General features: G+C 53.7%; 1 protein-coding gene across 3 annotated transcripts in view; it reads left to right on the top strand.

Moving 5' to 3' along the window:
• Window positions 1-24,341, top strand: part of L3MBTL1 (L3MBTL histone methyl-lysine binding protein 1) — a gene marked incomplete at both ends in the record, with an annotated part of 30,303 nt that extends 5,962 nt beyond the window's left edge. Inside the window, 15 exons of one of the 3 annotated variants that reach the window (XM_080716696.1) lie at window positions 10,057-10,142; window positions 10,633-10,737; window positions 11,866-12,001; window positions 12,169-12,260; window positions 14,489-14,640; window positions 15,055-15,131; window positions 15,776-15,861; window positions 16,011-16,121; window positions 16,564-16,678; window positions 17,057-17,156; window positions 17,352-17,549; window positions 17,660-17,709; window positions 20,933-21,090; window positions 21,486-21,548; window positions 24,207-24,341. In XM_080716696.1, coding sequence (XP_080572822.1) covers window positions 10,057-10,142; window positions 10,633-10,737; window positions 11,866-12,001; window positions 12,169-12,260; window positions 14,489-14,640; window positions 15,055-15,131; window positions 15,776-15,861; window positions 16,011-16,121; window positions 16,564-16,678; window positions 17,057-17,156; window positions 17,352-17,549; window positions 17,660-17,709; window positions 20,933-21,090; window positions 21,486-21,548; window positions 24,207-24,341 — 1,664 coding nt within the window. Of the gene's footprint in view, window positions 1-10,056; window positions 10,143-10,632; window positions 10,738-11,865; window positions 12,002-12,168; window positions 12,261-14,488; window positions 14,641-15,054; window positions 15,132-15,775; window positions 15,862-16,010; window positions 16,122-16,563; window positions 16,679-17,056; window positions 17,157-17,324; window positions 17,550-17,659; window positions 17,710-20,932; window positions 21,091-21,485; window positions 21,549-24,206 lie in introns of all 3 variants that reach the window. The other 2 variants (XM_080716698.1, XM_080716697.1) reach the window with 2 other exon arrangements.
• Window positions 24,342-25,559: the final 1,218 nt, after the last annotated feature.

The raw sequence follows: 25,559 nt of genomic DNA, 5'->3' as shown, positions 1-25,559 counted from the left end.
ACTCCCAGACCTATTTTTTTTATATTTTTATTTGGAAACAGGGTATCCTAAGCCAGCGAGGCTGGCTTTGAACCAGCGCGATCCTCCTGTCTCTGCCTCCCAAGCACGGCCATCCCAGCCCTGATTTTTTAGTCTTTTTATATTTTGAAACAGAGTCTCACTGAATTGCGAAGGGCCTCACTAAGTAGCTGAGGCCCTGTGAAACACGATCCATCTGTCTCTGCTTCCTGATTATCACCATGACAATTAAATTTCAACCTGAGTTTTGAAGGGGATAGTCAAGCCATGGCATTTTAAACATATCTCCCCAAAATTCATGTCCTCTAACATACAGAGTGCATTCATTCCGTCCCAATAGCCCATCAATTCATAATTCATTCCAGTATCAACGCAGACATCCAAAGTCTCATCTGAATTAGATGTAATGAGATTTAAGGCCTGATTCATCCTGAACCAATTCCCTTCAATCACGAGCCTGTGAAATACGTTTATCTACTTCTAAAATACAGTGGTGGCCAGGTGTGGTGGCGCACACTTGTAATCCCAGCGCTTGGGAGGCTGAGACAGGAGGACCGCACGGGTTCGAAGCCAACTTCAGCTACTTAGTGAGGCTCTCAGCAACTTCATGAGACCCTGTTTATAAATAAAGTATAAAAATAGGTCTGGGGGTGTAGCCTGGCGGTAGAAAATCCCCTGGGTTCCACCCCCAGTACCATCAAATTAATTTATTTATTAAATACAGTGGTGGCACAGGCATAGAATGGACATTCCCCTTCCTTAAGGGGGAGAGAGGAAAGAAAAAAGCAGTAACTACACCCCAATATTTCCAAAGCCAACAGGAAAAACATTAAATCTTAATGCTGCAGAATAATCTTTTACACCCTGGACCACCTCCTAGACTCACGGGGGAGTTGAGATCCCACAGCCGGGGGTGGCTCTGCTCCCGTGCTGCGCTTATCACAGCCTGGCACTCCGCGGGCCTCTCGGGCTGGCCCTGCACGCTGGTAGCTGCATAGTTCTGAGGACTCGGCAGTGGCCCAGTGCCACAACTCCACTAGGGACTGCCCTCGGGGCCTCTGCAGTGGCTCTTCCCTTGTCACAAGTCTGTTCCTGGGCCTTCCGACTGTCTGTGACGTCTTTTAAAATCTGGGTGGAGGAAGTCAAGCCCCCATACCTGTCGCATTGTGTGCACCTGCAGAATCAGCACTGTGGATGCCACCAGGGTTTGCAGTGTGTACCTCCTGCGGCGGCAGGTTGAACCGCGCCTGGGTCGCTTCGGCTGCGGCCGGGGGGTGAGAGTACTGCCACAGGAGAGTTGGAGCTGACACCCAAGGCAGCCCTGGGCAAGGAGCTCAGGGGACCTGGGCCCGCCCCTGGAAACGGCTCTGCCTTCCTAGATCTCTATGCGAGGGGACCTCCTCTCTACTCCTCATTGTCTTGATGAGTAGAAACGGGCTTCCTCATACCCATATTGATCTCTTAGCAAACAATCACCTGGCCACACCATTGGCTTGTTCTCTTAAACATGCCTTTTCCCTATTTTCATGGTCAGGCCATACACTTTCCAAATCTTACCTTACCTCCTCCTCCTCCTCCTCCTCCTCCTCCTCCTCCTCCTCCTCCTCCTCCTCCTCCTCCTCCTCCTCCCCCCCTCCTCTTCCTTCTCCTCCTCCTTCTTCTACTACTCTTCTTCTTCTTCTTCTTCTTCTTCTTCTTCTTCTTCTTCTTCTTCTTCTTCTTCTCTCCTTTTCTCTTTCTTTCTCTCTTTCTCTCTCTCCGATATCAGGAATTGAACATGCCAGGACCTGGAACATGCTAAGCAAATGCTCTACCACTTACCTATGTCCCCGACCCTTCTCTTTTAATGATAAATTCCATCAAGTCATTTCTTTTCTGTCATGTCTTAGTATGTTCAGTTAAGCTGGGCATGGTGGCACACATTTGTAAATTTTAGTACTTGGGAGGCTGAGACAGGAGTATCTGGGTTTGAAGCCAGCCTTCTACTTAGTGAGACCCTGTTTCAAAATAAAAGAATAGAAAAATAGGGCTGGGGGTATAGCTCGGAGGTAGAAGCCCTTGGGTTCAATCTCTAGCACCACACACACACTAAACAGTTAAAAGCAGCCGTGCAAGCTGAGCATGGTGGTATACATTTATAATCCTGGTACTTGGGAGCCCGAGACAGGAGGATCACAGGTTCGAGGCCAGCCTCAGCAACTTAGCAAAACCCTGTTTTAAAATTTAAAAGACAAAGTGTTGTGGGTATAGCTTGGAGATAGAATTTCCCTGATGATTCCTAATATCTCAGAAACAAACAAAATTAGCCATGCAGTAGCAGGAATGCTTTGCTGCTTAGGTTTTCTTCTGCTAATATTCTCAATCAGCTCTCTTAAGTTTTACATTTCGTCAAATCCTAGGACACAGACATAATTCCAAGTTCCTGGTGGCCATATGGCCTTTACTCCAGCTTCCGATAAGATATTCACATTCTGAGACCTCATCAGAGTGACCTATACTGTTCCTACTTCTTCCAACAACATCCCGGTTATGAGCATTTAAGTCATTCTAAGAAGACTCATTTCCCTACGGTTCTCCTGTTCCTCTGAACCTCACCAGAATTGCCCTCAAAGCCCTGTCCATGGAAATCTAAGCTTTGCCTAGTCTGCTTCTCCACTTTCCCATTACCCAGTTCAGAATCACTTCACCATTTTCAGGTATTTGTTATAGCAACAGCCTTACTCTGTGTGTGTGTGTGTGTGTGTGTGTGTGTGTGTGTGTGTGTGTGTGTGTGTATGGAACCCAAGAGCATTCTACCTTCGAGCTGCACCCCCAGCCCTATTTTTTATTCTTTATTTTGAAACAGATTCTCACTACATTGCAGAGGGCCTCACTAAGTAGTTGAGGCTGGATGCAAACCTGCAATCCTCCTGTCTGGGTCTCCCAAGTTCTGGGATTATGAGCATGCGCCACCATGCCCGGCAGCCCTACTTCTTGATAGCAACTGGGTCTTAGTCCATTTTTTTTCCTGCTATTACAGAGTAGCAGAGCCTGGGTAATTTATAAATGATAGAAGTGCATTTGCCTGGCACATCTGGAGGCTGGGAAGTCTGAGAGCACGGTCCTGGCATCTGGCGAGGGCCTTTGAGCTATGTCAAAGATGGCAGAAGATCAAGACAGCATGTGTGAGAGAGAAAAGTGGGTCCAACTCATCCTTTTTATCAGAAACCCATCCTCACAATACCTAACCCACACCTGTGGCCATGGCACGAATCCGTTCCTAAAGGAAGAACCTTCCTGACCCAATCACCTCTTAAAGGTCTCACTTACTACCATCACAGTGCTATTAAATTCATACATCACAGGCAGGCGCAACAGCACAAACCTGTAACCCCGGTACTTGGGAGGGCTGAGACAGGAGGATCGTGGGTTCAAAGCCAGCCGTAGCAACTTAGCAAGACCCTGTTTCCAAATAAAAAGTAAAATAGGGCTGAAGGTATAGCTCAGAGGTAGAATGCCCTGGGTTCAGTCACCAGCACCACAAAGACAAGCAAACAACGGCAACAAAATCTCAGGGGGACCATTCAAACCAGAGCAGGGCTCATTGATGCTTCCTAAAAACTGAAGGCAACTTGGATGGATGCTGCCAGGTAAACGGTGGACCAAAGCACAATGAAGGCCTGCCCCTTTGCTTTAGTGTTGCCCGGCACAGGTCCCTAAGAGGCACTGTTAAACACGAGTGCCAGGCTCTGGGTTAAACTTTGGGTATCTTTGTTTTCTCCCCCTTTAGGCTGGGGATGGAACACAGAGCCTCCCACACACTAAACACATGTTCTACCACTGAGCTACATCCTCAGCACACTTCCATTGTTTTAAAATGAACTGATAGCCGGGCGTGGTGGCACACACTTATAATCCCAGCATTTGGGAAGCTGAGACAGGAGGATCGTGCTTTGCCGTCAGCCTCAGCAACTTAGTGAGTCCCTTTGCAACTCAGTGAGACCCTGCTTCAAAATAAACAATAAAAAATAGGGCTGGGGCTGTAGCTCAGAGGTAGAATGCACCTGGGTTCCATCCCCAGTACCATAAATAAATAAATAAATAAATAAATAAATAAATAAATAATAAATAAATAAATAAATAAATAAATTCTAAGCTAGGTGTGGTGGCATATGCCTAGAATCCCACTACTTGGGAGGCTGAGGCTGGAGGATCATAGGCTGACCAGCCTCAGCAACTTTTAGCAAGACCTTGTTTCAAAGTAAAAAACTGAAAAGGGCCAGGAGTGTATCTCACAGGTAGAATTTCCCTGGGTTCAAAAAATAAACCGATTCTAGGCTGGAGGTGTAGCTCAGTGGTAGAATACTTGTCTGGCATGCATGTGGCCTGAGATTTGAACCCCAGCACTAGAGAAAAAATGTCAGTGAACTGATTCTGAATTGGCTAACCATGATTATGGATTGGCTGTAAGAAGTAGGTAAATACAAAGATAAATCTGTAAGCCAGGCATGGTGGCGCACACACACATGAATCCCAGTACTAGGAGGCTGAAACAGGAGAATTGGCGATTTGAGGACCGCCTCAGTAAGTAGTGAGACTCTCAGTGACCTAGCAAGACCCTGTTTCGAAACAAAAATAAAAAGGGCTGTGATGTAGCTTGGAGGTAGAATGCCCCTGGGTTCAATCCCAAATCCCACCACCCCACACACACAGCTATAGCAAACTTAAAACAACAACAACAAAAAGACCCAACACATGGTAGTGCCCTTTTGACTATTTGTAACTAGTTGTCCTTGAACCCTGGCATCCTTTCTGTCTCTTCTGTATATATTTCCCACTATGTGTAAGGCACTGGGTTAGGTGCTAAAGGAAGGAAAATACAATACCAACACTTAAGGAGCTCACAGTCTAATTGCAGAGATAATTATAACAGTATAAGTATTATATCTGAAATATACAAATACAAGCTTGTCACTTAATAAATGCTGCCTCATGTGGTCAAGGAAGGCTCCAGTTGGTAGGTGAAGTGACATTTCATCCATCCGTCCATCCATCTATCTATCCTTCCATCCATCCATCCATCCATCTATCTATCCATCCATCCATCCACCTATCCATCCATCCATCCACCTATCCATCCACCTGTGCATCCATCCATCCATCCATCCACCTATCCATCCATCCACCTATCCATCCATCTACCCATCCATCCATCCATCCATCCATTCATCCATCCATCCATCCATCCATCCACCTATCCATCCATCCACCTATCCATCCACCTATCCATCCATCTATCCATCCATCCATCCATCCATCCATCCATCCATCCATCCATTCATCCATCCATCCACCTATCCATCCATCCATCCATCCTTCCATCCATCCATCCATTCACCTATCCATCTATCCACCTATCCATCCATCCATCCATCCATCCTTCCATCCATCCATCCATTCACCTATCCATCTATCCACCTATCCATCCATCCACCTATCCATCCATCCACCTATCCATCCATCTACCTATCCATCTATCCACCTATCCATCCATCCATCCATCCATCCATCTATCCATCCATCCATCCATCCACCTATCTATCCATCCACCTATCCATCCACCCATCCATCCATCCATTCATCTATCCATCCATCCACCTATCCATCTATCCATTCTTCCATCCATCCATCCACCTATCTATCCATCCAGTTATGAAACCAATGTTTGCTGAACATCTATCTATTCTAGGTAAAGCCCTGAGCTAGGTGCAGGAGCTATGACTGGGTGTTGAAGGATGGGAAAACTCAAGGGAGATGGGACAAAGTGGGTGCAGGGTCTTTGAAGCAGAGACACCCGCAGCCTGTGCCCAGGCACTGGGTACAAAGCACCAATGTACAGGAGGGAGCTGGAGCCCGAAGGAGGAGGCGCTGGTTCACCGGCAGCTTCCTGGGCTGTGGAAAGGTGTTTGGACTCTGGTTTGGGGATGGAAAAGAGAAACATCGTGGAACTTAAAGCAAATAAACAAGTTTAATAAACAGCAGAATAAGTCTAAGGCAGAGAGATCATTTATCAGGCTCATGGACCAGGTTCAAAGCAAGGACAGTAAGCATTGAGAGGCGGAAATAAATTCAAGAGAGAACCAGGAGTGGGACTGGGCAGGACTGAAGGGTCCTGGGGGTGACGAGAGAGGCTATGCAATGCCTTTGTACAAAGCATAGAAAGGTATCTCTTTGCATCGGACCAGTTAGAAAAGGACGCCCCTTTTCACGGTAGACTCAGCCATCTGATGTGGCCGTGGCAAGGAGCCCAGGCTGAACTTGCCCCATTCACTGCCTTGGCTGAGCGTCTGTGTCCAGCACACAGATTGCACAAACACACACACGTGCTTTGGGAGTTTTCGGAGCTTGGGGTTGCACCTAAAGGCTCAGCCCATTGTTCACCATTTGAAAAAATAATATGCAGGAAACAAGGCAGCTGGAGGCTTGGCTGGGGAGGGAACCAGTTACTGCAGAAAGGTTAGTGGTCAGGCCTCTTTCAATGGATTGCACTGCATCTCTTTTCTACCTGTGAGGAGGATATTAGGAGCACTTCCTGTCGCCCCCAGGCATCGGGAAGCCTAAAGGAGACGGTGTATGTGGAATCTCTGAGGCACCTCTGCACCCGGTTTCTGGCACCAGACCCGGCACACAGGTGGCTCCGCCAAATGGGAAAAAGCATGATCAAAGTAAAACGAGGCAGTACATGATGGTGTACTGCGATGACAGGCATGATTTGTGGCATGTATGAGCGTGTCCAGAGAGCACAGGCCAGGGAGGGAGGGAAGTGGCAGGGCTGAGGGGCAGCAGTGTGAGAGATGGCGCGTAGAGGGTGTCTGATGTGGCATAGGGTTTTTTTTTTTCCCCTATTTCTTTTTGTTTCTGGTTCTGAGGATTGAACCCAGAGGCATTCTACCTCTGAGCTACAACCCCAGCCCTATTTTTTATTCTTTTTATTTTTTCTTTTTGCAGTACTGGAGGTGGAGCCCAGGGGCATTCTACCTCTACCTCCAAGCTACACCCCCAGCTCTATTTTTTATTCTTTATTTCTTTATTTTATTTTATTTGGTGATACTGGGGTTCCTGGAAGCCCTTCTACCTCCGGGCTACGCTCTCAGATCTATTTTTACATTTTATATTTGGAAACAGGGTCTCCTAAGCCAGTGCGCGCGGCTGGCTTCGAACCTGCGCGATCCTCCTGTCTCTGCCTCCCAAGTGCGGGGATTACAAGCGTGCGCCACCACGCCCGGCTATTCTTTATTTTGAAACCAGTTCTCAGTTACAGAGGATCTCCCTTAAATAGCTGAGACTGGCCGTGAACCTGAGATCCTCCTGTCTCAGCCTCCCAAGTACTGAGACTCCAAGCACGCACCACCATGCCAAGCTTTATTCTTTATTTTGAAACAGGTTCTCACCAAGTTGCTGAGGTTGACCGCAAACCTGTGATCCTCCTGTCTCGGCCTCCCAGGCACTGGGATTACAACTGTGTGCCACCATACTTAGCACCCCTGAGCCCTTTTTATTTTTTGTTTTGAAACAGGAGTCACAGTAGGCTAACTGAGAGTCTCACCGTGTTGCTGAGGCGGTCCTTGAACCTGCAATCCTCCAGTTTCAGTCTCCCAAATACTGGGATTACAGGCGTTGGCCACTGCCCCCTGGCAGTGTAGGGTCTTAGAGCTCGGCCATGCTGGAGGATGGCTGAAGGGGGGAAGGGAGTGAACTCAGAATCAAGTGCTCAGGAGCTATAGAGGTGCCTAGATGAGAATTCTGCCAGGTGGCTAGCCCCTTACCTAGCTTGTGTTAACCGTGTGGGGAAAGTGAGGTGAAAAGAAAAATGTGATCCAGGGAGAAAGAAATGGGTACTAAAAGGGCTTGGTCATATCAGGGATGATTTAGAAAAAGCAAAGAGGTGGTTTGCGCAATGATGTGGAATCCCAGTGGCAAGAAATACTAAAATCGCATCAAGCCTGGCATCCCGAGGCCCGCGCTCTCTTCTCGTCCCAACTTACTAGGTATGGATAAAGCCGAGTGGAGAACTAGAAGGTTTCTTGAATACATACATGTATTCTAGGGACAATCCTGGCCTTACTCAGGACAAAGGATGGCCCAGACAGATGTGCTCCGAGTTGGAGTGTCCAGGTGGATCTCCAAGAGATTGATAGCTCCAGGGATCAGTTGATGAGCCAGACGCTTGCTTTAGCCCCACCAAATCCAGTAATTGGGATCTCAGGGTTTGCTATTGTGACTAAGAAATGTAGGCAGCTCGAGACAGATGCTTCTCCACACATTTAGGTTCCAGCTGAAGAAGCAGCCATCTTCCTGAGTGACGAACCACTCCACGCTAAACACCCAGGGCAGGAGCCAGGCGAACAGGGAGGCAGGCAGAGCCAGGATCCAGGGCCGACAGGAGGCCAGGCAGGACTGGTGGCCCAAGACCAGCACTTTGTAATTCATGAGCGTTTTTTACACACAACATCTTTTGCAATCCTCATGAACAACCCTTTATGATAGATGTAATTATCTGCACTTCATAGAAGAAAATATTGAGGCATAGAAGTCCAGAAGAAACAGGAGCTCTTTAGCCAAGGGAGATAAACTGGTGTGTGTGTGTGTGTGTGTGTGTGTGTGTGTGTGTGTGTGTAGCTGGAGATTAAACCCAGGACATTCTGCCTCTGAGCTATACCCCAACCCCTTTTAGTTTTTGTTCTGAAGCAGAATTTCGCTAGGTTGTTGAGAGTCTCAATACATCGCCGAGGCTGGCCTCAGAGCTGTGACTCTCCTTTTTCATCCTCCCAAGTGCTGGGATTACAGGTGTGCACCGCCACGCCTGGCTAAAGATGAGCTGGTTCCTGTGAGTTTTGCCTCTTTGGTTGTCTGACCTTCTGACCTCCCGGGGAAGGGAGCTTGGGTGATCGCTCAGCCTACCTAACAGGCAGCTGGTTTAGCGTTTGAGGGTGTTTGTTCTCGGTGTCAGAGACCATGCGTGTACCTGCAGGGGCGTTCATCTCTCTTCCCAGGACCCCGAGACTCTGAGGCATGGACATGATCTGGGCTAGATGCCCTGACCATAGATTATGCACATGCATGTGTGTGAGTAAACGTGTGTGTGTGTGTGTGTGTGTGTGTGTGTGTGTGTGTGCACGCACGTGCTTACATGTGGTCATGTTGTGGATTCAGTCTGTCTAGTCCAGGGGCATATTGCACATGTGTGCACACACACACATGCACACTTGTGTGGCTCTGTCTGTGCCTATAAGTATTCAGGGGAAGGAGAATTGCAAAAGGATTTCTTATTTCTGTGTGCGCTCTCCTCCTTTCCTGCTTTTCCCACATTTTCCCTCTCGTTCCCCTTTTCTTCTTTCCTTGTGGCCCTGGCTAGTACCGCGACTGAGTCCTCTGGCTCAGGACTTGTCACTCACTTCGTACCGTGCTGCCTGTCAGGGCACAGGGTGCGTCTGTAGCTGAGACGTTGTAAGACCAGTTAGTTGCTACTTAACCCTAAATACTTCTGTAGGCGGTGGCGCGGGGCCGGGGCGGGCCGGGGCGGGCCGGGGCGGGGCCGGGCCAGGCCGATTTTGGGATTTTGGCGGCCTCACCTGAGATGAAGCCTCACCTCGGGCCACCTCACCCCCTGCGCGTGGCACTGTCCTACCGGAGTAGAGCCTAAGGGCACGTGTGACTGCAGACAAAGGGTGACTAGAGTTCCAGCCGGGTGTGGCCATGCGCATCTGTGATCCTAGTACTCCGGAGGCTGAGACAGGCGGAGGCTGAGACAGGCAGATCGCAGATTCAAGGCCAGCCTCAGTAACTCAGCCAGGCTCCTAGCAACTTAGTGAGACCCTATAAAATAAAATATAAATAAAAAATAAAAATAAAACAGGACTGGGGATGTAGCTCAGGGGTGGCCCCTGGGTCCAATCCCCAGTACCACCACTACCCCCCAAAAGAAGATAGTGTGCAGGCAGGGGAGGGTCAGGCACCAGGAGCAGCCCAGCAGCCAGCCTGCCTGTCTCCTCTCCACAGCGTCAGGTGAGAAGGAAGGCTGGTCGTGGGAGTCCTACCTGGAGGAGCAGAAGGCCGTCACAGCCCCGCTCAGCCTCTTCCAGGACGTGAGTAAAGCTCGCCTTCCCAGCCCAGGGCCTCACCACCAAACCCAGGCCTTCTGGTATTTGCCATTCCTTGAGAGACTGCCAATGGGAGGGGGAGACTGGTGAGGGGTCCAGGGTAAAAAAGGACCCGCCAGAAGGGGCTTCCAAGGTGGGAAGAAATGCGCCGGCGCCCACCTGCCTCATTATCTTGCACCCAGGCTCAGCCATCCCCAGGCCTGCAGGCTTTTGAATTCTAGTACCTTCTGCTCGGTTCGGCACTGACCTTCCCATGAATTGGATGAGAAATGGGGAACCCCTCAGTGCAGCCCCCACTCGGCCCCTCAGAGCAGCCCCCCAGCTATTCTCTCCCTCTCCGGATCCCTGCAGCACCGACCCCAAGCAGGTTGCCCCTTTGGGAAGGCCTGGCGGGTGGGGCCTAAAGGCAGCCCCTTCACCCCAAGCCCACCAGGCAAGGATGAGGCTGGGCCCTCTCCACTCTGTGCGTTGACAGTCCCAGGCCGTCACTCAGAACAAGAACGGCTTCAAGCTGGGCATGAAGCTGGAAGGCGTGGACCCGCAGCACCCGTCCTTGTACTTCATCCTCACGGTGGCCGAGGTGAGCGGCCCGGTGGTGCCCTGCCCGTGAGCCTCCCGGCTGGAGCAAGGCTGCACCGAGGGAGACGCGCCCGCCCCAGGAAGCAGTCTGCAGGGATTTGGTTGCAAGCTTAACAAGGGAGGGAGGGAGGGAAGCTGGGTGTGAGTGCTCATGCCTATGATCCCAGGAAGATTATCAGATCCTCGGCGATTTAGCAAGCCCCCCCCCCCCGTTTCAAAATAAAAAAATAAAACAGGTCTAGCGATTTGGTTCAGAGGTAGAACGCCCTTGGGTTCAATCCCCAGTACCAAGGAAGGAAGGGAGGGAGGGAAGGAAGGCACACGCCTGTAACCCCAGTACTGAGGAGGCTGAGACAAGAGGCTTGCAGGTTCAATGCCAGCCTCAAAACTTTGACCCTCAGCAATTTAGAAGACCTTTGTTTCAAAATAAAGTAGGGGGTGTGAGCCAGAGGTAGAATGGCCCTGGGTTCAATCCCCAGTACCAAAAAGAAAAGAAAGAAACCCAAATGAAGGTCTGTGGGGTGTGGGATTAGTAAGGCGCTACGTTGGTAGCGCTGGGGGACTTGAGAAGGAGACGTCCCAAGGGCCAGGCTGTGGGCTGAAGGCAGGAGGTCCGTGTCCTTGGAGTTGTATAGGGAACCAGATAAACATGTCTGCGCTCCGTTCTGCTTGAGGGGATGAGGAGCAAAGAGGAGGGCCTCCCTTGCTGAGTCTCCAGCGAGGAGTTGTGAATGAGTGGGGGGCTCCGGGCAGAAGCAGCGCAGTGAGGAAGGGCCGCAGGCAGGGCATAGGCCGCCACAGTCACGGGCTCGCCCTAGCAAAACCACCATGGCAGGGCGGTGAGGGGCAGCAGTGAGCGGAGGAAGCGGAAGGAAAGGCCGCCGGCCCTGAGCAGCCCGAGACTCGGGGGCACCTCCCAAGCTCTGTCCAGGGCTCAAGGGGGCAGGAGGCCGTCAGATCGTCCACCCACCCTCCACCCTGTGCCCAGGGGTCCTGAGTTCATGAAGTGACCCCGTGGAGAGGGCAGAGTTGAGGATGAGGGAGAGGGGGAAAGGCGGGTGGGGGAGCCAGGGCCAGGGGCATCTGCTGGCAGCGACATCAGCACCCCGTGGTTGCCTCCATGGGCCAGGTGTGCGGCTACCGCCTGCGCCTGCACTTTGATGGGTATGCCGAGTGCCATGACTTCTGGGTCAATGCCAACTCCCCCGACATTCACCCGGCCGGCTGGGTTGAGAAGACCGGGCACAAGCTGCAGCCTCCCAAAGGTAAGGCCGACTCGGGGTGGTCCCCGTGAGGCAGTGAGGCCGGGGGTGTCTGGGCAGGTTCTCGAGACTCGTGGGGTCCTCGGGCCTGAGTCGCTGCTCCCGTGTGGGGCTCCCTCTTTGTGGCCCCACTCTGCACAGTGCTCTGTCCATTCCCCCGAGGGGCCTAGGTTACAAGGAGGAGGAGTTCAGCTGGAGCCAGTACCTGCGCAACACCAGGGCTCAGGCCGCCCCCAAGCACCTGTTTGTGAGCCAGACCAACGTGAGTGCCCCTGCCTAAGAGCTGAGCCCACCTCCCAGGCCAGGGTCTCCACAGCCGGCCCAGGGAACCTGACTCCTCAGAAGAGAACTCCTCCACGGTTGCTCTCAGCTTTGTGTGGGTCTTTCCTGTCAGATCCAAGAGGCACAGCTGGGCAGGACTTAGGGTCAGAAGGGTCTTCCCCCAGTTCCCGCCTTCCATCCTGTCTTAGCCCGTTTTCCTGTTGCTATAACAAAATACCTGAGGCTGGGTAATATATAAAGAAAAGAGGTTTATGTCGCACCTAGTTTCAGAGACTGAAAGTCCAGCATCAGGCAGGCCCATCTGTTCAACCTCTGAAGAGGCCCTCACGGTTGGAAGGCACCACAGTGGTGGTGGAGCACTTCTGGGAGAGATCACAGAGCAAGTCTGCAAGTCAGAGGGATTCAGGGGCCAGCCTTGCCTTGTTCCTGTTTTGTAACAAGAACTCACTCTCAGCAGCAGCTAACCAAGATCCTGCAAAAACTACATTAATCTCTTCGAAGAGTCATGCCCCAGGACCTTAGTTATCTTAAGGGTTCTGCGGTCTCTCGATTCTGCCACACGGGGGACCAAACCTTCAGCACAGGAACCTTTGGGGACACACTCGCTTCAGCCATATCCAAACCATAGCACTTTCCTACTGCAGAGCCCCCTTCCCCACGTCCCTCCAGGGTCCCCGCCCCCACCGCAGCCCAGGCACGGTGTGCAATTGCCGGGAGAGCCTTCCTTTTACTCTGCAGCTCTGTGGCACGAGGTGAGCGTCTAATCGGGGAGCTTCTTTCCGCTGACATTGAGGCTCTCCTGTTCATCCTTAGCAACTCACCCCTTGTTCATTACTGTGCTGGGGCGCCTGGGGCTTTAACACCAGTCCAAGTCTCACGTAATCCCAAGCAAAAGGTCTGAGAGATCAAGAGAGCAGTCATTAAAAGTGTTACCGTAAAGCCAGGCGTGGTGGTGCATGCCTGGAATCCCAGCACTTGGAAAGCTGTTATAGGAGGATTATAAGTTCGAGGACAGAGCCTCAGTAAGTAAAGAGACTCTCATCAATCTAGCAAGACCCTGTCTCAAAATAAAAATAAAAAATCAGGCTGGTGGTGTCTCTCGGAGGTAGAATACCCCCGGGCTCAATCCCAGGTAACCACACACACATACATATACACACACACACACACATGAGGGTGCACAAAGTGTTACTGTCTTGGAGTGAGTGTGGTGGTGCACGCCTATAATTCCAGTACTTGGGAGGCCGAGTCAGAAGGATCGCAAGTTCGAGGCCAGCCTGGGTAACGTAGTGAAAATCTGTTTCAGAATTCAAAGCGTTGGGGGTATAACGCAATGGTAGAGTACCCCGGGTTTAATCCCTGGCACCACCAAAATAAATAAGTAAGTAAATATTATTGTATTGGAGGCTAGGGGTGTAGCTCAGTGTTGTAGTGTCTGGCATGCAAGGAACCCTAGATTCAACCCCCAGCACTTCAAAGAAAGAAACTCATATTGAAGGTCCAGGGTTCTCACGGGCCAGGGACTCCACCATACAGCAGGCCCGGATCCTTACTGCCCGGTCGGTCCAGCCCCAGACACCACACTGCCAGGCTCACAGTGACTGCTGGGGTCCCGCCTGCTGTTGGGACTGGAAAGGCAGGCTTTGAAGTTAGACTCTTTAAATCCTGGCCCCATTATTGGCCGGCAGCATCGAGTTCTGGGTCAAGCTGTTTAACTTGTAAAATAGGAATAATGATACTTATCTCACAGAGACCTTGTAAAGATGGAGGGAGGGGATATGTTTTGAAGCGTACGCCCGATAAGTGGCAGGTGCCCAGTGACTATTGCTTCCCTCCCATGTCAACACTTCCTGTCGCCCCCGTGACCTCAGGGCTCGCCCAGGTAGGGGAGACCTGTGCTTAGCCTACCCGATCCTTTGAGTAAATGCATGGCCTCCTGCCACCTAGCTACCTTCTGCCACAAGTCGGGCCTCCCCTGGGTGCAGCAGAGGCCAGACGTTCCCGAGTGGCTCCAAGCTTGGGTTATCTTTCTGCCCTGGGGCGGGGGGCTCATTCCCAGCCTACCCCTCCCTCCTCCCCCACTTTCTATACCCCGCCCGCAGGGGGTCCTCATAGGCAACCTGCTCCCCCGGTTGCCAATGGGCTGTGGGCTGTGGGCTGGCACTGGCTGGTCTGGCCCTGGCCCAGCAGCCCTTCTCTTCACCCCAGGGTCCCCCGCCCCTGGGCTTCCAGGTGGGCATGAAGCTGGAGGCCGTGGACCGCATGAACCCGTCCCTGGTGTGCGTGGCCAGCGTGACCGACATTGTGGACGGCCGCTTCCTGGTGCACTTTGACAACTGGGATGATACTTATGACTACTGGTAGTGAGAGGACCCAGACTTGGCCTGGGGGGTGGGTAACAGCTTTTGTATCCTGGGCCCCATGGAGACTTTCCCGAGCCACCCCTGGCATTCAGATCTTGGTAAGGGGGGGCATCATCGGCTGTCCCGGAAATTTGGGCTGTATCATAAGAAATACTGCCCAATATTACATGTTTCATCTAAAAATACCCTGGCTAAGAAGAGCAAACCCCGTGACTCTGATGGTCCCTCGTATGTCGAGGTGTGCCAGAGCGTTTGTTACTGTGGTGGTGTCCTGCCTCTGTCCGCAGCCACTGTCCCCTTCACTAGGGAGTAGGGTGTGGGGATGGGGCGGGTGCCTGAAGCCACCCAAGAGAGCAGGGCAGGCTGGGCCCTCCACGTTTCTAGGAACAGTGACACGTTCTTGGATTTCAGGTGTGATCCCAGCAGTCCTTACATCCACCCTGTGGGCTGGTGCCAGAAGCAAGGAAAGCCCCTCACCCCTCCCCAAGGTGACCCACCGCCTGAGCATGCGCCTGGGAAACCGGGCCTGGCCCCTCGTGCTGTGCTTCTTGGCTTAGGAGTTGAACCCGTGTGTGTGTGTGTGTTTACTGGGGATTAGCCCAGGCACCTTCTCCCTCCAAGCTACACCCTCAGCCCTTTTTTATTTGGAAACAAGTTCTCGCTGTGTTGCTGAGGCTGCCCTCAAACCTGCGATCCTCCTGTCACAGCCTCCTTAGCTCTGGGATAAGAAGCCAGTGCCCCCATGCCCAGCTGAGACCCCTTTGATTTTAGAAGAGTCCTGTCAAACCCTGACTCGGGCGGGTTTAGGGGAAGAAAGTTAGCAAGGGAGCCGGGAGTCCAAAGCAACAAAAGTGTCCTTCCTCCCGGGAGCACTCCATTAGCTCAAGCAGAGCTGGTGTGGGAGCAACAGGGCCGCGGGTGATGGGATTGGGGTTCCCAGGTAGCCCTGCGAGCAGCTGGGGTAGTGCTATGCTCGGTCCTCGCCAGCACCCGGCTGCCTCAGGAGCCCTAGTCATGGTGGCGGGATTCCCCTCCCAGGAGCCCTCAGCCCCTTCCACATACCCGATGTTGCGTGGGGCGAGAGCTCTCCATCACCTGGGCAACTGGACATTACCCTCATCCTCTTCCCCAGGCTACCCAGACCCTGATAGTTTCTGCTGGGAGAAATATCTAGAAGAAACAAGGGCTTCTGCTGTGCCCACCTGGGCCTTCAAAGTGGTGAGTCGCTGCTCAGTGGCCAGCAGGATTGGCCCCGGCCTCCCCTCGGTGGACCACAGTTTCCCCGGGTGCAACCCTCGGACTCATTGCTCAGAGCCACCACTATGCTGAGCCGGGCCTTGCCCTGAACTGCAGCGGTCCCTCCGCAGAGACCCCCTCACAACTTCCTGGTCAACATGAAGCTGGAAGTCGTGGACCGCAGGAACCCAGCCCTGATTCGCGTGGCCAGCGTGGAAGATGTGGAGGACCATCGGATAAAGGTGGCTCCGGGACCCTAGGGCTGGGGCAGTGGACAGGTCAGTTGGGCAGGGATTCTGGAGACTGGTTAGAGGCACGGGCGGGCGTGAGGCCGGAAGCTGGAGAGCTTGGATCTTGTCCTCACCTTGTTGGTGTCTTAGATTTGTGGGCTTGGCAGCTAAGTCCCTTTTCTTCTCTGATCTTTAATCTTCTCATCCATAAAACAGGCCTAGTAATCCTTGTCCTACCCAAGGACTGATGGGAGATGCCAGGCATTTAATGAGTTAAGCCCCTGGTGAATGTGGGCCAGGATCAGCTGCTGGGGTCGGTCCTATGGTCCTCTCATTCCAGGGTCTTGCCTCTGGCCAGCCCCGGGGTGGGCAGAGACTCCTGGAGCCCGGAGGACCTTCGGCTGGACCAGGCTCCATGAGGAACACCTGACCCCCAAGGGCCTTTCCTCCCCAGCTCCACTTCGACGGCTGGAGTCACGGCTGTGACTTCTGGATCGACGCTGACCACCCAGACATCCACCCTGCAGGCTGGTGCTCCAAGACAGGACATCCTCTGGAGCCCCCTCTCCGTGTGTACCCCAGACTCGTTCCCTTCCCTGCAATCTCGGGCAACTCTTCCATCCTATAGCCTGTCCAGGAGGCCCTGAGCCCCCATGCCCAGGTCTGACACTCAGAGCTCCGGTGCTGCAGTGAGCTCCCGGTCCCCATCCTCCCTCTTCCTCCTACGCTAGGCAGTGCTTCTGGGATAGACGGAGGCCATGGGCTGCAGGTTTCAGCAGAGTGTATGAGAACCAAGCCTCGCTTCCCCAGTGGCTGGCAGATGTCCAGCAGCAGTGGCTCAGGGCTCCATCCCCAGGGAACTAGATCCTAGCACTGACCTCCTGCATTGGCACGTGCTCCCCTCCACCCTTAGGACTCCATGCCGGCTTCTCTTCCTGCTCCTCCAGGGCCCAGAGAGCCCAGCTCCACCTCCCCAGGGAGCTGCCCCCCTCTCAGCTACAGGAGCTTGTCCCAGGCCAGGACCTCCAAATACAGCTTTCACCACCGGTAAGTGAAGGCCTCCTGCCAGGAGACCCCGACCCCACTGCCACGCAGGCATCGTTCCCATTCCAGTAGGCTCTGTTTGGACCTGCCGTGTGAGGGCCATCAAGGGCCACCAAGGCTTTCTGAATCGCGCCAGAGTTGGGGAGGGCGCAGTAGGGACACGTGCGTCAGCCCGATGCAAGCTTTCCTCTTCCCCAGGAAGTGCCCCACTCCTGGCTGTGACGGCTCTGGCCACGTCACAGGCAAGTTCACGGCTCACCATTGCCTCTCGGGCTGCCCGCTGGCTGAGCGGAACCAGAGCCGGCTGAAAGCGGAGCTGTCCGACAGCGAGGCCTCGGCGCGGAAGAAGAACCTCTCCAACTTGTCGCCGAGGAAGAAGGCTCGCCACCAAGGCCGGTGCGAGGGCTGGGGAATCAGGGCCGGGGCTTTCAGAGTGCGGGGCCTCCTGTCTGTCCTCTTGGACCAGACACCCGTCCCTGCCACAGCCCTGGTCCCTCCCTCTCCAGGATCGGACGTCCTCCAAAGTTTCGGAAGATTCCACAGGACGATTTCCAGAGTAAGCCTGGGTCCTCTGCTCCCACACCTTCTATCGAGTGTCTGCAGGGAGTTCTTTGGAGTTGTGGGATGAGACACCAGAGATGCCCAGAGTGAGGGAAGCCTCCTCTCTAAGATTCGTTGAGCGCATAGGGCAGTGGCAAGAGCCCAGGCCGGGCCTTGAGCGACCCGGCTTCTGGGACCCTGGCCTCGCTGTGAGTCTGTGGGAGGGCACCAGGCCCCCCACTGTGGAGCAGGACACCCAGCTCTGCTTCTCTCTGCGTTGGGGCTTCCTGGGAAGGAGGCCATGGCTGTCAGTGTCTCTTCCTGTGATCTTGAGTGAGTCATTTAACATCTCTGAGCCCATTTCCTGACATGAAAACACAGATAAAACCTGCCTTGATGCAGGTCGGTGGTAGAGAACTTGCCTAGCATGTGGGAGGCCCTGGGTTCCATCCCTAGCAACACACACACACACACACACACACACACACACACACACACACACACCCTTTTTGGGGTTTAGTGGCACATACCTGAAATCCTAGTATCGGGGAGACAGAGAGAGGAGGATTGCAAGTTCGAGACCAGCCTCAGCAATTTAGCAAGACCCTGTTCCAAAATAAAAAATAAGGGAGCTGGGCGCGGTGGCGCACACTTGTAATCCCAGCATTTGGGAGGCTGAGACAGGAGGATCACAGTTCGCAGACAGCCTCAGCTACTTAGGAAGGCCCTTTGCAACTCAGTGAGACCCTGTTTCAAAAAAAAGAATAGAACAATAGGGCAGGGGGGGGTGTATCTCGGAGATAGAATGCCCCTGGGTTCCATCCCCAGTACCGCAAAAAAAATAAATAAAATATAAATAAATAAAGGGCTAGGGGTGTAGCTCAGAAGTAGAATGCCCTTGGGTTCAATCTCCAGTAACCCCTCAAAAAAAAAGCCTTTCACGTGTCAATACCTAAAACAATTACCATGTAATATTGGTTCCTACTACCATTTACTGAGCAGCTGCTATGGGCCAGGCACTGTTCTGAGAGCTTTAAGTATATTCTCGCCCGCTCCACGAGCATCCTGTGACATATCTAAGAGAGAACAGGAGCCTTCGGGCGAGGTCATTGGACCCGGGTCATTTGCCCTGTGAGGGGTTGAAGTGGGATTCGAACTTGGGCCTGATCTGCCTCATGCTGCTGGTACAATAGACGGGACACACCTAACCAGAACACCATTTCACTTCTTGGTCCCCTTGAGATTCATTTTCCTGGGGCCCCATCACAAAACACCACTGACTCGGTGGCTCAAGTTTCTGGCCATTTTGGAGGCCTGGAGTTGGGGGCCAGCAGGTTTGTTTCTTCTGTGGCCTCTCCTTGGCAGGTGGCCACCTCCTTGCTGGGTCCCTACACGGTCTTCTCCATCTGTGATCCTCCCTGGCCCTCCATTCTGCCTCTAAGTTCCCCAAGCCTCAGCATCCGCATTTGTCAGATGCTGAGAAGGCTCGCTCTCCACGTCCAGTGCTCAGCACAGGGACCTGTCACCTGCAGGTGCTGTTATTAGTCCAGTTCTCTCGCCTGCCTCTCTGGCTGCCTTTCCATATTGTGTTTTCTTGGTGGAAACAGAAAGTGCTTCCTGCAGCCTCAGGCCTGAGTGAGGGGGCCTTGGCCAGCCTCTAGGCCCTCAGACAAGACTTGGGAGCAGCGGACACCATAACCCACCTGGTCAGCTCCCATTGCAGGGCCAAGTTCTGGCCTGCAGAGGGCGTTCGCCGACCAGCTGTGTAGAATTCTTAGGCAGCTTTTTTCCTTGGCTGAGATCGGGCCAAGGAAGGGAGGAAGGACTCTCTGGACACTGAGGCTCTTCAGTGACAGAGCCCAGGTTTCTGACCTCTGTGCAGGGCTCCTTTGCTCTATCAGCTGGCCCCTCACCCAAAAGGCACTCTGGTCCCTCCCAACCTTCTGGATGAGATTCCCATCCCTATCAGACATCCTCAGTGCAGGCTCCTGGTCTGCTGGCGAACCTTCCCTGGCAGGGCTGCTTGGGAAGAGGAAGCTTAGCTCTGCTTTCTGTGAAGGCCCCAATATGTGAGCTGTTTAAAGAATGAACGGAGCCACTTCTGACCTGCAACCAGATGGTTGGATAAAAGGCTGCACCTTCCCTTGCGAGCCCAAACGTGCCCTGGGGAGGACCATCAAGAGGGAAGCTCCAGACAAACTTGCCCCAAGCCCAGCCCAGGCTGCGAGGAGGATCAGGCCCAGGGCTGCAGAGAAGGAGCACCTGGTGCACGAGAGGCCAGCGCATGGCCAGGTAGACAGGTGCTAGTAGATCTCAGGGGAATCCCTGTGGGTCCCCGGAAGCAGCTTCTCAGACTCTAGGAGCTGTCAGGAGGGCAGAGGGCAGTGGGGAGCGGAGCTGCCCACTCACAAAGGCTTCAGTGAGTGTGGCTGGGATCCCCAAGGCCTGGGCTAGGTGTGGGAAGCAGGGCGATCAGGGCGAGAGGCTGAGGCTCAGGGAGAGAGGACAGGGTGGTCTGTGGTGAGCGGGGTGTCCGTGGAGAGCAGGGCACTGGAGAGGCTGAGGCTACATTCATGAGCCACTGGAATTAGCAGCAAGAGAAGAGAGGCATAACTCCCCTGGGCCCTGGTCAGTGATGGGGCAGGCCCCACGCGAGAGAGCCACACTGCCCAGGGCAGCTAAGGGATGGAGGTGGTGGGAGCCAAGTTCATCAGAGCTGCCCAAGGCGGGTGAAGTCCAAGTGGGTGAGCGCCAGCCCTGGCCAAGCAGAGCCACGTGGGTCACCCAGAGCCTGGAGCCAGGCTTCCCAGAGTGACAGGCTGTGTGGGGTTGGAGTGGGTCCTAGATCGCCCTCTAGTGCCAGCGAAGGCAGCTAGGGCAGATGACAGAGAATCGCCCTGGCTGAGAGCAGAGGTAGGAAAGAAGCCATCAGGGCTGAGCGTGTCTGCATGCTGGCCAACTGTGACGCCGCCAAGAGCCTCCTTGCAGAGCCTGGGGCCCCGCAGCCTCAGAGGGACGAGGGGAGGTCACTCAAAGCAGCTGACCCCAGACTCTGAGCAGAAGGAGCAGCCCCAGGTGAGGAGTTGGAAGTACAGGTCACCCCTGTGGCTCTGCGGGCCATCAGAAGCAGCCCCTGGTCCCATCTGCTGTGCCAGCCAGTCCCCCCGTGGCGGGGTGTGAGTCCTCAGGGACCGGGTCAGTCCTCGGCCCTAGCCTCCAGCCTTTGCCTCTGCCCCCAGCGCTCACTGCAGATGGGGTGCCCCAGTCCCTCTTCATGCCGGCCTTGTCGATGCGCCCTGACCGCTCGCTGTCCCTGTGCTGGGAGCAGCACTACAAGCTCCTGCCGGGAGTGGCGGGCATCTCGGCCTCCACCGTCTCCAAGTGGACCATTGAGGAGGTAAGGGTCCCCTCCTCATCCTCCCGCCCCACTTCTTCCTCTCGCCATACCCTGGCAGGCGGGCTCAGGAAAGGCCCTGGCAGGTGGAAGCCCACCCCACTCCTGACTGTCCCTCCTGTCCACAGTCCCGTATAGCTGGCCAGGAAGGCTGGCTGAGATGTGGCCCATAGCCCATCAGAGCAGGGGGAGGGACGTGCTGCTGGCTCAGCCGGAAAGGCTGCGGCTCAGCCTCAGGAACAAGTGGCCTCACCTCCCGTGCTCACCAGCACAGAGACACAAGGGTCCTCTGAGCTGATCAGAAAAAAACAGCGCTGGTGTGGCCCAGGTGCCGCCACGCCCCGGGCCGGCCCCTGCCCCCTGCTGCCCTCGTCAGCACTTCTCCCTTGGTTTTCAAGGTCTTCGGCTTCGTTCAGACCCTGACAGGTTGTGAGGACCAAGCGCGCCTCTTCAAAGACGAGGTGAGGCGCAGGTGCAGGTGCAGGGTGGGGGCGGAGACAAGGTCACTGTGTCCTCTCGACAGCAGGAAGCTGGTGCCCTGCGACAGGAGTCGTAGTGCCCTTGACTCCAAAGAGTCTGGGGTGGACCGCGGCCCGCCCTGGGGATGCTGGGGTCACCCCATCTTCAGGAAGGAAAGTGCAGCCTGGCGACGGGGTATCATTCAGCCCTCTGCTCTCTGCCCAGTCTTTTGTGGGCCAAACAGCCAGTGGTGGTCAGTAGATTAACGTGTTCATTCTTTTTCTTTTCTTTTTTTATTTCCCGTGCTCTCTGCTGCTCCCCTAATAGGTTTTTGGTTTTGTTTTGTTTTGTTTTTGGTGCTGGGGCTTGAACCAAAGACCAGGTACAGGCCAAGTTTGTGCTTTCCCCCGATCTATGCCCACTGCCCCCTAGACGGTCTTCAGTTGAGATACAGGCACGAGGAGCCGAATGCACTCATCTTGAAAACGCAACGCCACAAGTTTTATGACATGTGCACACACCTGAGTGCGCCCAACACTACATTCAACGTCTAAACTATTTCCCACATCCCAGAAAGTCTTCTTAGCCCCTTTACTCAGACCTCACCCCAAAAGACAACCACTAATTTCTAGCACCATAGATTATTAGTTTTGCCTGGTCTCAAACTCCTATAAAGGGAAGCAGATAGCGCGCACTCTTGGGTCAGTGTAACATTCGTGAAGTTTTCCCGTGTGGTCACACACACTCTCTGTAGCTCACGCGTTAACAGTGCTCCCCTGCGCAGTCCTCCTGCTCATGGCCCTTTGGGTTCCCTTCCCCAAGGGCCCCACTCCACAGACAGCCTCGCTGGCAGGCTCTTCTTCTCCCCTCCCGGACAGAGGGCACTAGAGTCAGCAGTCCTCAGCATGCCCCATTCTCACTCTACCTATTTTTGTTTATTCTCTTTTTGTGGTGCTGAGGATTAAACCCAGGGGGGCTCAACCTCTGAGCTACTCCCACAACCCCATCTTATTTTTTCTTTGGAAACTGGGTCTCACTAGGTTACTGAGAACCTTGCTAAGTTGCTGAGGCTGGCTTCGAACCTGCAATCCTCCCATCTCAGCCTCCCGAGTACTGGGATTGCAGGTGTGCGCCGCCATGTTCAGCTGGCTCACCCTATCTTGGGGTGAAGTGTTTTAAGTAGGTTATGAACATCATGACATGTCGGCCCTGAGTCTTGCAGAACGTGCTCTCCCGAGATGGCTGGCTTCCTTGTGGTGTCATTTAACTTGTTCTCCTGTTGCCTGTGTTTTCTCTAAACCAAAAGTCGAATCCAAAGGCTTTGATTTAGGTTAAATCTCTCTCTCTCTCTCTCTCTCTCTCTCTCTCTCTCTCTCTCTCTCTCTGCACTTCACACTGTACTGTGTCAGAGTGCACGTGTCTACTGTCCCACTGTTAATAGTGCTGAGGCTGCCCGTGGGCTCGGTATGACAACGGCAACCGGGTTTTTGTTTGTTTTTTATTTTTGGTGTTGCAAATATGTTGATCACACTTGTTGACTTGGAGGTTGTTACACAGATGGTGGAGGAGTTCAGGACACATTCGTAAAGTGGATGACCAGTGATGGAACCGCTTAGAGTGTGGACAAGGTGGATTTCACACCTGTAATCCCAGTACTTGGGAGGCTGAGACAGGAGGATCTCAGGTTTGAGACCAACACACAGTAACTTAATGAGACTCTGTTTAAAAATGCAAAATAAAAAGGGCTGGGGTGTAACTCAGAGGAAGACCACTCCTGGATTCAATCCCCATTAACACACACACACACACACACACACACACACACACACACACACACACGAAGAGCCCTGCACACTTGGTTTAATGCCCAGCCACTGTGATCTTGGAATTCTTCATAATTTTTTAACAGGGGCTCAACATTTTCATTTTAGACTGAGCCTCATAACTATGTAGGAAAAGCAGGAGATTTTTTTGTTTTGTTTTGTTCTTTAGTACTAGGGCTTGAACCCAGAGGCATTCTACCTCTGAGCTACAACCCCGCCTCCCCCACCTATTTTACTTATTTATTTCAAAACAGGGTCTCACTAGGCTGCTGAGAGCCTCACTAAACTGCTAAGGCTGGTCCCAAACCTATGGTCCTCCTGTCTCAGCCAACCGAGTACTGGGATTAGGCGTGTGCACAGGCTTTTTGAAGCTGCTGTCCATGAGACATTTTGTAAATAAAAAACCTGAGACATATTAGGCAGCAGAAAGAGAGGAGCCGAGCATGATGACGCATGCTTATAATCCTTAGGGAGGCCCTCCAAAACCTAGTGAGACCCTGTTTCAAAATAAAGAATAAAATATAGGGCTGGGGTGGAGCTCAGAGGTAGAATGCCCCTGGGTTCCATCCTCAGTACAAAAAAAAAAAAAAAAGGAAAGATAGTGTGTGGCATGTGGGAGCCGGTGGCCAGCTTTCTTTCCTTCTTGTCCCATCGCTGTCTTCCTTTTCTCCTTTCTCCCTCTCTTCTCTCTCCTTGTTCTTCCTCTCCCTCCCCCTGCTCCTTCCCTTCTCCCACTTGTAACACCTCCTTCACCTCTCTCCCCCCACGCCCATGCTTATCCCTGCCCCCACCCCTTCCTCGTCCCCCACCTTCTCGCCTCCCCCCCCCCACCCTCAGATGATTGACGGGGAGGCCTTCCTTTTGCTGACACAGGCGGACATCGTGAAGATCATGAGGGTCAAGCTGGGCCCAGCCTTGAAGATCTATAACTCCATTCTCATGTTCAAAAACGCAGATGACACCTTAAAGTGACTGGCCTGGTGCTGGGCCTCCCTCTCCAGCCGAGCCCCACCCTCTCTGCCGGCCTGCCCCCCCCCCCGGAGGGGAGGGGTGCTGGTCCTCCCTAGGAGGGCGAGCGAGCCGAGGAGGCCCGTCCTGGCCCTGGCGCTGGGCTGCCTCCAGGCCAGGGACTTTGCTGCTGGAGTGGGGTGGAGCGCCCCGCTGCGGGCAGCCCATCTCCAGGGACTCGCGCTGTCACTGAAGGTTCTTAGCAGCGAAGAGCCAGCGTGCCCCAATCTGAGGCCCTTTTTCCTTTTGGCATTTCCATGTATTGCTCTCCTTGGCTCCTTTTTTCCTACTAGAAGTGCCCCTACCACAGATGTTTGTGCAGAAAGGCACCGACAGTCTCTCTGCTGTCTGGTTCTGCAGCCCTTATTCTGCTGCCTAGTTTCTTAGGCAGCGGCCCCAGCCAGGATCCCATCACTCTTCCCCCTTAGATGTGTGAGTCTCGGAAACATGTCCTCGTGGGGCCTCTGGGAGCCTTGGGCCAGGGACGGATGCAGGGCCAAGAGGCCTTCCCACGGTACTGGCTCTGGCATTTCAGTGACCTTGCTGGGTCTTGGCTCCAGCAGAGGAAGCAGGTGCCTGGAGCCTGTTTTCCAGCTGGCAGAGGAGGAGGGCATGATGTTCCCCACGCGTGCTTTCTGTGTTGAGTCTGGGAGGAGGAAGCCTGGCCCTGCCCTGGGCCAGGAGACCAGCCCAAAAGCATGCCAGACAATCACGGGTCGGTGGCCAGAGGGCAGTTTCAGCAGAAATGGTATCACCAAGGTCAGAGCGAGAGCGAGAGCGAGAGCGAGAGCGAGAGCGAGAGCGAGAGCGAGAGAGAGAGAGAGAGAGAGAGAGAGAGAGAAAGAGAGCGCGCTCCCTGCAGCTGTGGGTCCCGGCCAAGGTATTGCACACAGGGTAAGGGCCCCAAGCACACCAGGCCTCCCACCACGAGAACCTAGCCTCCTGTCCAGCCCGCCCCCAGCCCATGGCGTCACGTTCTGCCCCTTCTGAAACGTTTACCCCTGACATTTACCCCTGAGGATTCTCCGGCAGACCACTTGAGGCCGGGAGTTTGGGAGCTCTTCTATCCCCGAATTCTCCAGGCCCCTTAAGCCCGTCTTGCCACTCTCCATCCGCCTTGTACTGCCAGCTGGGTCCCTGCTGGGGCTCTGAGACCTTGACCTCTGTCCAAGTCAGGCCCCA

This window comes from Muscardinus avellanarius (genome assembly GCF_963383645.1).
Source record: "Muscardinus avellanarius genome assembly, chromosome: 19".
Taxonomy (NCBI): domain Eukaryota; kingdom Metazoa; phylum Chordata; class Mammalia; order Rodentia; family Gliridae; genus Muscardinus; species Muscardinus avellanarius.
This window is presented reverse-complemented; position numbering and strand designations above follow the sequence as displayed.